Source organism: Arachis hypogaea, chromosome 1 (assembly GCF_003086295.3).
Source record: "Arachis hypogaea cultivar Tifrunner chromosome 1, arahy.Tifrunner.gnm2.J5K5, whole genome shotgun sequence".
Taxonomy (NCBI): domain Eukaryota; kingdom Viridiplantae; phylum Streptophyta; class Magnoliopsida; order Fabales; family Fabaceae; genus Arachis; species Arachis hypogaea.
In genome coordinates, this window is record NC_092036.1 from 5947020 (window position 1) to 5959884 (window position 12865).

The following is a 12865-nucleotide window of genomic DNA, read 5'->3' on the forward strand; positions in this document are numbered from 1 at the left end:
TTACATATTTACGAGTATAAACTTCAAAATTTGTATAATTATGGATTTGCACAAGAGGTAAAAAGAAAAAAAAAATATATACTAAGAATAAGGGAAAAAAGCAAAGGAAGAAGAACAAAAGGTCCCTATTACACTAAAAAGGTTGACATTGACCCTCGATTAACCCCATTTGGTTGAGTGGGCACGGCATCTGTCTCACCCAATCCTGAAAGACAAGCACTCACAAAGTTGTTCAAAAAAAGATACCCTCCTCAGTTACTATTGTTTTTTCTTTTCTTTTCTTTTCTTCTGCTTGTTCAATTCCCTTTCCCTCATAGTGATGAGGAAGAGGAGAGAATCTATACCCACCATGTTTTTATATTGGGGGATACTACAATGAAGATGTTATAATTGTCTTCATATGAATATATTGCTTTTTAACCTTTGGATGATGGATTGTATGGTTAGATTTTGAAATTTATAAAAGTGTTGTTTTTGTTTAAAGTGTGGCTAAATAAATAAACTACACTTTTAACCAAAGCATCTTCATGAGAAGATATTTTTGCCATCTTCATTGTAGTATCCACCTTTTATATTTTCATGATTTCATCCATGCCTAAATGACATGGGTCCCACCTCCACCACACCAAAAAGCACAACAATATCATCACCCAAACTCAACACAAACAAACCTCGCTATCTCACTTCTCTCTCTCTTCCCTTCCTCCCTCCATTCTTCAACCTCTTCACCAACAAAACCCATTAACATCTCCTTTAACACACACCCCTCACACTACACTCACACCACTAATATCTTATTTTTTATTATTATTAAATATAATTAATTATAATATATAATATTTTTAATTGTTTGTTTATGCGTTAGCTAGCCGGCGATGCCGACGCCGGTAAGCGCAGCGAGGCAATGCCTAACGGAGGAGGCGGCGCGTGCGCTTGACGCCGCGGTGACGGTAGCGCGTCGCCGAAACCACGCCCAGACTACCTCCCTCCACGCCATCTCCGCCCTTCTTACCCACCCCTCCGCCACCCTCCGGGATGCCTGCGGCCGCGCCCGCCGCACCATCGCCTGCGACCCCAGCCTTCAGTTCCGCACCCTAGAGCTCTCCGTCGGTATCTCCCTCGACCGCCTCCCCACCACCACCAGCTCGAAATCCTCCACCTCCTCCTCCTCCTTCTCCGCCGGTGACGGACCTCCGGTATCGAACTCCCTCATGGCCGCCATCAAAAGGTCTCAGGCGAACCAGCGCCGAAACCCCGAAAACTTCCACTTCATGATCCTCCAACAACAACAAAACCAAAACAACAACCAAATCATTCCTCAAACCACGTCCACTTTGAAGGTTCCTTTCATTTTTACTTCATTTTACTACTACCTTCTTAAATACGTGGCAACTCACGTGCTGTTATTATTGTGCGATAATAAAAAATGAATAGACGATAATTTAGTTAAATATGTTAAATTATTTTATATTTTTTAATTATTAATTTGATATCTGCAAATATTTACATTAGTATTTGTGCAATACAGGTGGAAATGAAACAATTCATGCTTTCGATCCTGGACGACCCAATCGTTAGCAGAGTCTTTGGTGAAGCTGGTTTTTCAAGCTACGATATCAAGCTGGCGTTGCTGCAGCCTCCAATCGTCCAACAGCCAAATAGCAACAGTTTCTTGTATTCCCGGTTGAACCGGCCGGTTTTTCTGTACAACGTCGAGGCGGGTGGACCTATTGGGCCGGGGTTGGGCCTTCCCTTGATGGGCTCGGACCAGAACTGCAGGAGGATCTTGGATGTTCTTGTGAAGAAGGAGAGAAGGAACCCGCTTTTGATGGGGGGAACGCAAAGGGTGCTCTAAAGGGGTTCATGGATTTTGTTGAGAAGGGTAAAATGGGGATTTTGCCTAACGAGCTTAGTGGGTTGAGTGCGGTGTGTGTTGAGAAAGAGATATGTGAGTACGTCATGGGGAATAAGAGTGAGGAAACGATGTCGTTTAGGTTGAAGGAAGTGGGGAGTATGGTGGAGAAGTGTTTGGGTGCTGGCGTGGTTGTTAGCTTCGGAGAAGTTGAGGTTCTTGTGAAGGACGAAGTGGTAAATTCCGTTGGGTTTGTTGTGGAACAGTTGAGCAGTTTGTTGCGGAATCATGGAGGGAAGGTTTGGTTGGTTGGTGTGGCGGGAAATTGTGAAGCGTATTCCAAGTTTCTGGGTTTGTTCCCAAATGTTGATAGGGATTGGGATCTTCATCTACTTACACTTACTTCTTCCTCTTCTCCTTCTGCCACCTCTTCTTCCAGGTGTGTTTTTTCTGTCACTTTTTCTCTTTTTATTTATTTATTTACTTTCTATTGGTTCATGCTAGCTACTTTGTCTTCATTGAAAAATGCTTATTTTTTTTAAGTATATATAATATTTAAGCATAATAAATATAAAATTTATTAATAAATTTAATTTTGATGTAGTATTATTTTTAATTAAGTAATATTATATTAATAAAAATAATTATCTTTTATATTAATTATGTAAATTATTATAAAAAAATGAATGTTTGTACGATTTTATAAGCATCAAAATTAAACTTTTTATTAATATACTAAATTTTTTGTCTTTGAATCAATAATATTCTTTTTAAGAGAGAAATATATAAAGAAGATTATTATTAATATTATGATAATAATATTTGTGAGAATGTACGTTTTCGGTTTGTAACATTATTAAAAGAAAAAAACCACTGTTGACATTTAAGAATGGAGTCTCTCGGGCTAAATTTTATTTTAGCCTTCTTTTAAATTTGTATTTTAATCCTTTTATATTTAAAAATTAAATTTTAGCCCCTCTTTAAATTTTATGCTAGCTTTGTCATTGGAATTTAAATTCTCTGAATTTTATACTTTTACTTTCAAAAATAATAAAGTGAGATTTTTTATTATTGAATATTTTTTTATATATTTTTTTAATTTCATTTATAAAATAAATAGTGATAGATTATATTTTATTTTTTAAAATTAAATTTAAAATTTAGAGAATCTAAATCCTGGTTATTGTAATAACGTGCCCACACGTAACTCGGTAACTATAGGGTATTGGCAAGAATTAATAGTATCACTCGAATAAAAATTAAATAGAAAAAAGTTGTTGATTAATAGTAATAAATAACGATGTCTAAATTGAGTTAGATTTTTGTTAAGACCTTTTAGAAACCTTTTTGAATGAGGAAATTTTAAGGTTGTTTCATTCCGTTTGCACCTGCTTAATTTTAAGTTTTTAATAAGCACCATATAAAGTCCGTTTGTTTTGGTTTTTTGTTTTAATTCCAAGTGTAAAAGCTGAGGTTTGTTAATTTTAAATTTTCATAAGTCAACGTTAATATAGATTTGTTGTTGAGAAAATGAGAAATATTTATATAATTTACTTTCTTTTATACTCATTTAGAACTTACTATTTTATCTCCATAAATAGAATATATAGTATTTTTAAATTTGAAGTAAAAGTCACATTTATAAAAAATATATTATATAACTAAATTGTAACTTATGTTACTTAGGTGTGGGACAGCGATTTTTAGTTCTGAAAAGGATACCTAGAACTTTCTTGCATTTTCATTCTCTTACTTTGCGCCTCAATCAGTTAGCATTTACATCCATATATATTTTTTTAAATCAATAAGAATGTTATAAAATTAATATAGATATAAATTGCTTGTGCACCTCATATGATATGAACCATATAAATATTAGTTCTACCTGCAGTCTTCTCTGGTGATAAATGAAATGGTTGTTCATTTTTCTGCAATCCTGGACCACAGTCCACAGGGCCCTCTTTTTTCCATTTTAGGATATAAATTTAGTAATTTTCAATCCGTATAAGATACCTAAAGGAGTGCCTTTTTTCCGACTCTTAATAATTGTAGGTATTTATTATACTGTCTAAAAATTTAGTGTTTAATTGTTTAAAAAAATTTAAATATTAATATTTAATTAAAAAATATAAAACTTAATAAATTTTAAATATTTAAAATTTATTATAAAAAATAAACTAAATAAAAACTAGACATTAAATAATAAATACTATAAAATTGGCCATAATTATATATCCATCAGACCCAAATAGTAGTCTCTTTTGTAGTTGTTATGCATGTAGTGCCTATAATTGAGACTCCAATGTAAAGGTGCTTCACTGGCTATATATAATACTTTAGATACTTTTTCTAAGCTTTCAACATAAGATGGGACCATTAAGAGAAATAATATTTGTACCTAGATTTATTATATTTTATTTTTTAATTTTTGTGAGTCATTTTAATATTTAAAAAAATATATAAAAAAATAATACATATAATATTTCTCCTTTTAAAAATTCAGATTATTATTTGTCTCATCAAATGAGATAATCACATAGTCCAAAACTTCGGACATGTAATATCATAGCTAGGTCCTACTAAACTGTATTTGTTTATTTGGTTGCAGCCTTAGCCGAATTATTAAACCGTATGTGACTTATTTGATATAATGATTTTATATTCTTGGTTAAATGTTAGTAAACTTAATTATCTATAGTACATATATAAATTGAAACCAACTAGTCACTGCTGATTAATATCCTTCTATTTACACTAACTCTTCAAATAGTTAACATGACACTTGCCTATATTTACTATCACGGTGAGGGATACCATATACTAATTAAATAACTATCTAAAACGTCCAACAAATGCATAAAAAAATTAATGAGATTTGTGGTTGACACAATTTCTTTTAGTATAGTGGAGGTAAGAAAAATAAACAAATAAACAAATAATTAAATTATCTCTTAGTAATAGAAAATATCTGTCTCTAATTCTTTGCGTCTTTCTTTATATCAAAGACATAATTCAAACATAATCAATTATTTGGGTTAATCGAGTGGTCAATTCGGACTATGTTTGGTTTAGCGTTAGAAAGAAGAGAAGCACGTTTGAGTGTATTGAATGCTTTCTCTTTATGTTTGGATTATTTTTTTTCTAAATGCTAACATAATTTTACGTTCTTAACGTGCGTTTACAAAAAGTTAGAAATGGTAGCTTTTGCGTTTAGAAAATTACATTAGAATTGAATTTATTTTTTTCTTATCAATTTTACCCTTTATTTCCTTACTTGTATTCTCTTAGTATTCAAAGATTTTAAATATACAATTATAATTTTTTATTAAATTTTTTTTATTTTGTATAAAAAAATTTATTTTTTGTTTGACTCTGTTAAAGTTTGTAAGTATAATTTTTGTATATTAATTTATTATTATAATTTTATTATAATATAAATTATTAATCCCATTGAAAAGAACAAAGTAAATAAAAAACTAATTATAACTAAGAATAAAGTCATAAATAATTAAAATTTATAGTTTAAAATAATATTAAATAAAAGAGTACCGAGAGTACAAATTATAAGTAATATAATATAATAAAGTATATTTTGATATATTTTTCATATATTATTTTTGCTTTTGATATAAAAATATATTTTGCCAATTTTTATATATTATTTTTATTTTAGTAAGTAAATATTAATTTTATTATAAAATCAATTAATAATATCTATTTAAATATCTAAATTAAAATGATAGAATAATATAAAAATTTATTTAAATTGATATCTATTTTAGTAATTTTTTATCTAAAAGTAATTTTAAATAGTGTAATCCAAACAATATTTACTTTGCTATAATCTATTTTGATATAAAGATTATCAAACATAAATCACCCTAACACAAACTTATTTTTCAGAGAATATCATGTACAACTAAAAAAATTTTAAGCATAACCATATGGATAGCATTTGGTCCCAAAGATAAAGCACAAAATAGACACTACAAGGAGCCAAAGATAATAATTTTGTCCCTCTTCAAATTTTTTTTTATTAATTTTATTTTTATGTTGAGATTTTCAGTTGTACCTATTGAATTATGAAAATAGAATTGATGTTAATAATGATCACCTTTAATGTGTGCAGCTTCATGGGGTCCTTTGTTCCACTTGGTGGTTTCTTCTCAACACCTTCCGAATTCAGAAGCAGTAGTAGCACCCTAATAAACCATAACAACAATAATTCCCCATCTTCATCTTCATCATCGTCATCATCATCACCATCGTCAACTTTATTACTAAGCCGTTGTGACACATGCAATGAAAAGTATGAACAAGAAATGGCTGAGTTACTCAACAAGGTAGGTCATGGTGATAGTGGTGGTTACCCAACAAGCTTGCTTTGGTTACAAAGAGATCAAAATAAAGGAGCAATGGATTTAGTAAAGGTGGGTTTATTATTGATATAATCTAATGTTATGATGCATTCCCTTAGATTGTGTCCAAATGCATGCAAAGAGAGACATTCATCACATGCTCACACACTTGCATGTAATATCGTGAGGACAATACTTGTACTCACCCACTAACATAATTTATCATGAGGTATGCGGATGCCTACACTTAAATAAAATAAAAACAATTTTCAGAACTTTATTACAAACTTAACATTAATATATATATATATATATATATATATATATATATATATATATATATATATATATATATATATATGGTCAATATGTGCATTCTTTATCTTTGCCAATCACACAACATATACTTTATAGAGTTTTAATTAGTGCATTGACAGAATGACAGTACACAGTTATCCAATATGTTTAGATAATTTTTTAAGTAGTGAATTTAAAAAAGAATTCTGCTAGAGAACCAATGGAGTATTTGTACAATGTGTACAAGTGACTATTTATTTGGCCTAATATGAATTAAAAAATGAACATTTAGGGTTAAATACTACTAATTTTTCAAACACAATATACTCATACTATCCAGAATAACCATCCGGGTACCAGAGATAATAAACATTCGATATCCTATTGAATCAATCCCTATACTCCTATTGTACACATTGTACAGATATTCTATTGGCTCCCTATACTTCCTCTTTAAAAAATAGTTATTTTCGCTAATGTAAATAGAACATGATTGATTGTCTGTGTAAAATTCTTAGAGTTTTAGTCCTGAAAAATAAGTTTTACATATATAGATTCAAATTTGTGTTTACATTTATATATGAGATTGAACTCCATAATTTAGTGCAGATCAATGAAGACAACACAAACTTGAATGGCAAGATCTTTGGATTGCAAAGGAAATGGAATGAAATTTGTCAACATGTTCATCACAAACATGAAACCTCTCCAACAACAAGGTTCCCATTTGGTACTATAAAAGTTCCATTATCCCTCAATGAGATCCAATATTCCAATCAAATTCCACAAATTCTAAATAAACAGAAGTTACCATTTTCTTCATCATCCCCTTTTGGTTCTGTTGCTGTCAACAATGAAATAATTGAACAGGTTCCTCAGGTTTCTTGGCTTTCACCTTCTACCAAGGCTACAGTGAATAATGTTACCACAGATTTGGGGTTAGGAACTATGTATAATACATCAAATGCTCAAGAACCAAATACTCCAAAGGTACATGATCATAAGGGAAATCTTCAGCACTTGTCAGATTCTGTTTCAGTTGATTTTGAAGCCATGAATGAAGGTAGTACACACCAAATTGCTATATCTAAACCCTGCTCTGCTCCAAATTTCGAGGGGAAATTCAATTCGATCGATTTCAAGTCACTCCACAAGGTTCTTATTGAAAAGGTTGGATGGCAAGAAGAGGCCATATATGCTATCAATCGAGCTATTTCGCTTTGTAGCCCCGGTAAGCGTCACAGCTCATATATTAGAGCAGATACATGGCTTGCTTTTTTCGGGCCAGATCGGGTTGGAAAAAGGAAAATTGCTTTGGCAATTGCAGAGTGCTTGTTTGGTAACAGAGATAACCTAATCTCTGTGGATTTGAGCTCGTTGGAAGGCTTGTATCCGTCCAACTCAGTTTTCGAATTCCAGAGTCCTTATTGCCATGATTCGCTTAAGAGGAAGACAGTTGTGGATTACATTGCTGGGGAGTTGGGTAAGAAGCCGAATTCAGTTATCTTTCTTGAGAATGTAGACAAAGCAGATTTTTTGGTGCAGAGTAGTCTGCTCAAAGCAATGAGAACAGGTAGGTTTCCATACTCACTTGGAAGGGAAATCAGCATCAACAATTCAGTGTTTATTGTATCCTCTACCGTCTATAATGGCTACAGCCACGGCTTTGTCTCGTATGAGGAAGGGATAAAAATGTTTCCAGAAGAAAGAATTCTCCAGGCCGAAAGATGTCAAATGAAATTGTTAGTTGGAAATGCTTCTGAGAATGTCGAAAAAATCGGCACTAAAAGTGTCAAGGTTGAACTGAAAAAAAAAGTGACATCAAAAGCTTCAACATTTCTGAATAAAAGAAAATTAGTTCAAAGCAGAGTAACATCCAAGTCACAGAAATTATTCAAAGAAGCATCATGGTCTTGTTTTGATCTGAATATGCCTTTAGAGGAATCTGAAGAATGCACCAGTTCCAATGATTGTGAAGGCGAATCTGAAGTTGAAAACCATGAATCATGGTTGCATGAATTCTGTAATCAGATTGATGGAAAAGTGGTCTTTAAGCCCTTTGATTTTGAGTCGCTTGTGGAGCAAGTAATCAAAATCATTGACATGAATTTCCAAAGGGTATTTGGATCGGAGCTTGTTCTTGAAATTGATTATGATGCCATGTCACAGATTCTTGCAGCTACTTGGTTATCAGAAAAGAAAAATGCAATGGAAAATTGGATTGAGAGTGTTCTTGGAAGAGGATTTGTTGAAGCAAAAAAGAAGTACCAAATTGAAGATAAACTTGTGATCAAATTGGTTAAGTGTGAAAGCAATTTTGTTGAAGAACAAGATCTTGGACTGTTTCTTCCTGCTAGAATATTAAGTTAAAACAGAAAATTTTTGGTCCCTCATATGTATTTTGTTTGTAATTAATTGTAAAATGTAGTTTTTTCCACTAGGACATATAGCATTTGCTAGTTAGTAACATTCTTCGGCTAATTACTCCCTACAATTCCTAGTTTGCTGCTTATCCTCATTATTTGATATTTCATTTTCTATCGTCAAATTCTAATGATATTGTGGGCTAATTACTCCCTACAATTCCTAGTTTGCTGCTTATCCTCGTTACTTGATATTTCATTTTCTATCGTCAAATTCTAATGATATTGTGGGGCGGCATCCGCACTAGCAAAGAAGGACGTGTCAACGGACCTATACTGCTCCATTTGTTCGTCATTTTCGCTGTTGTCGCTCCAGTGCTCCACTGCCACCGCAGTTTAGGTAACCTTAATTGAAACTAAATATAAACCTTCACAACATTAGGAAAGAAAAATTAAAAGTTTAAAACTACACTTTTAAAATATTAAAGATCAAATTAAAATTGAACATTAGAAATAGAATTGATACTAAATCTAAATTTTCGAATATAAAAAATATATAATTGTCGTTACATTAGCCTTCATGTATTTTCTGATTTTTTACATCAATAAAACATAATAAAATATGTCAAAGATGCATGCATGTTAATCATTGGTTTAGTAAGATATAATCTCTTCCTTTTCATCTTATTAATTTTTCATTTACAAAAACAAAGCTCAAGAAAAAAGGGAATTAAGAGTTCAGTTGAAAATTTTCTATTTTAAATAATCCGTTTTAATTTTTTTAACCGATAAATTTCTCAACATTAAAAAAAATTTCATATATTCTTTTTAGACTAATAAACAAACTAAACCAATACAGTCACAAAAAAACATCAATAGATAAAATTTCAACATTTAATTTTACCTTTATATTGAATTAACCACTTTGAGAAGTCCATAAAAAAGTTTAAAATTCAAAATTCTATACGTACTCTTTCAATTTTATTACGTACTTTCTCAATTTATCATTTTATTTTTATCAAAATTAAATAGGTGAATTATAAACTCATCAAAATACAAGGTATATAATTGTCATGAAAGTTCAATTTCTATATCTTATGTAGTTATTCTATTAACATCTCATCTTTTGTATTTCAGCGTACGGTATATTACTCCAATCTCCACTCTAAATATATTATTCCTAAATTAAATCAGACATGTTTATGTCAGAAATTAAAATAAAATTAGTTTCAAAGTACTGCCAATTCTTTCTAGTATAAAAGAAGAGTACTAATTGATAAGAAATAAAAATTATATACGTCAAAAAATATAAGAAAGATGATAAGCCAATAATAAGATCTTAGTTAAAATTTTAGACAAATAAACAGAAGCTACCATTTTTTTCATTATCCCTCAATGAAATCCAATATTCAAATCCAATTCTAGAAATTCCAAATAAACAGAAATTACCATTTCTTTCGTCATTCCTTTTGGTTCTGTTGGTCTCAACAATGAAATAATTGAACAAGTTCCTCAGATTTCTTGGCTTTCACATTCTACCAAGACCAGAGTGAATAAAGTTACCACAGATTTGGGGTTATGAATTATGTATAATACATCAAATGCTCAAGAACCAAATACTCCAAAGGTACATGATCATAAGGGGAATCTTCAGCACTTGTCAGATTCTGTTTCAACTAATCTTGAAGCCATGAATGAGGGTAGCACACATCAAATTGCTATATCTAAACCTGCTCTGCTCCAACTTTCGAGGGGAAATTCAATTCGATCGATTTCAAGTCACTCCACAAGGTTCTCATTGAAAAGGACATATATGCTATCAATCGAGCTATTTCGCTTTGTAGCCCGATAAGCGTCACAGCTCATATATTAGAGCAGATACATGGCTTGCTTTTTTCGGGCCAAATCGAGTTGGAAAAATGAAAATTGCTTTGACAATTGCAGAGTGCTTGTTTGGTAACAGAGACGGCCTATCTCTGTGGATTTGAGCTCGTTGGAAGGCTTGTATTGTCCAACTCAGTTTTCGAATTCCAGAGTCCTTATTGTCATGATTCGTTTAAGAGGAAGATAGTTGTGGATTACATTGTTGGGGAGTTGGGTAAAAAGCCGAATTCGATTATCTTTCTTGATAATGTAGACAAAGTCGATTTTCTGGTGCAGAGTAGTTTGCTCAAAGCAACGAGAACAGGTAGGTTTCGTACTCATTTGGAAAGAAAATCAGCATCAACAATTCCCTGTTTATTGTATCCTGCGCGGTCTATAATGGCTGCAGCAACGGCTCAGTTGCTTATAAGGAAGGGACAAAAATGTTTCCTGAGAAAAGAATTCTCCAGGATGAAAGATGTCAAATGAAATTGTTAGTTGAAAATGCTTCTGAGGATGTCGAAAAATTTGGCACGAAAAGTGTCAAGGTTGAACTGAGAAAAAAAAGACATCAAAACCTTCAACATTTCTGAATAAAAGAAAATTAGTTCAAAGCAAAATAACATCCAGGTCACGGAAATTATTCAAGGAAGCATCATGGTCTTGTTTTGATCTGAATATGCCGAGTAATCGGAAGAATGCACCAATTCCAATGATGGTGAAGGCAAATTTGAAGTTGAAAACCATGAATCATGATTGCATGAATTTTGTGATCAGATTGATAGAGAAGTGATCTTTAAACCCTTTGATTTTGAGTCGCTTGTGGAGTAAGTAATCAAAATCACTTACATGAATCTCCAAAAGGTATTTAAATTTGAGCTTGTTCTTGAAATTGATTGTGATGCCATGTAACAGATTCTTGCAGCTACTTGATTATTAGAAAAGAAAAAAGCAATGGAAAATTGGATTGAATAAGAAATACACAAGTCTTCTTGAAATACTCTCTCAATTTTATTACGTACTCTTTATGTTTATTATTTTATTTTGATCAAAATTAAATGAGTTATAAACTCATAAAACACAGGTATATAATTTGTCTTGAAAGTTCAATTTCTATATCTTGTGGAGTTATTCTATTAGCATCACATCTTTAACGCATGTATATTACTCCAATAAGAAAGTACTAATTGATGAGAAATCAAAGTTATATATATCAAAAAATATAAAAAGATGATTAGTCAATAATAAGATCTTAGTTAAAATTTTAAAGACAAATAATAATAAAAGTCTGGTGAAAGTTGTGTCTAAATTCGAATACAAACTTGGTCATTACAAAAGAGAGTCAAAACAGACCAATGAAATAATTAATTGAAGTGTTATAAAACAACTGTCGAATTACAAAAACAACCAATTGATACAACTTTGTAATTCATAGACAAAATATTACTACATGAATAATCTAATTTATGATAATTTTTTTCAACTTAAAAGCGTTAAATTTTTGCAATTTCCAACTAAAAATATATTAACATATTCATTGAATTCATCTATTAGCTAAAAAAAAAAAAATTTCTCTAATCTTGTTAAAGGTGGGACAAGTGAACAAGCGGTTACCTGTCAGACCGGTCTGATGGACGCAGTTTCCAGCAACTCAGTCCACCTGAATTGTGTCAGCCACCTTCTCCAAATTACCATAGAGACCATTGCAAAACCTCATCACATGCTTAACATCATAAGCATCCGCCCAAACAGTTGTTTCGCATGCTCCAAGAACTCCTCGAACACCCTACGTCAAAATCTTCACCAAGTATCTAATATCATAAGTACCATGAAATGTCACCCATGTCAATGTTTTGTTGAACAGCCCGGATGCTGCTACCAGCTTCGCAAAATAAACCGAAGAAATTCTTGCCACTGCATTGCATTGCGTGCAAAGTCGATGCCCTGGCTACGTAGTTCTTTGCATGAATGTCACGCATGAGTTCTGTTGTTGGTTCCTAGGTTAGGGAGGTTTTCGTGCTCGTCTGACAGAATCAGTCCAAGCTGGATAATTTTAAGCGCTGGATGAGACTTCGGTGGTTCTTGTTGCGGGAATGGATGGCTATGCCGGAAAATTCAGTGGCAATGGAGAC

The 12865-nt window shown here is 31.9% G+C and overlaps 2 protein-coding genes across 2 annotated transcripts; both read left to right on the forward strand.

Annotated features, from left to right (window-relative positions):
- Nucleotides 1-559: 559 nt before the first annotated feature.
- LOC112792303 (protein SMAX1-LIKE 6) lies at nt 560-9108 on the forward strand. Its single transcript, XM_029297103.2, has 4 exons — nt 560-1340; nt 1529-2291; nt 5982-6282; nt 7117-9108. Exons 2-4 carry the CDS (start codon nt 1864-1866, stop codon nt 8875-8877), a joined length of 2490 nt encoding a protein of 829 aa, XP_029152936.1. The 5' UTR covers nt 560-1340; nt 1529-1863; the 3' UTR covers nt 8878-9108.
- On the forward strand, nt 876-1855 carry LOC140178320 (protein SMAX1-LIKE 7-like). Its single transcript, XM_072214524.1, has 2 exons — nt 876-1340; nt 1529-1855. Exons 1-2 carry the CDS (start codon nt 876-878, stop codon nt 1853-1855), a joined length of 792 nt encoding a protein of 263 aa, XP_072070625.1.
- Nucleotides 9109-12865: the final 3757 nt, after the last annotated feature.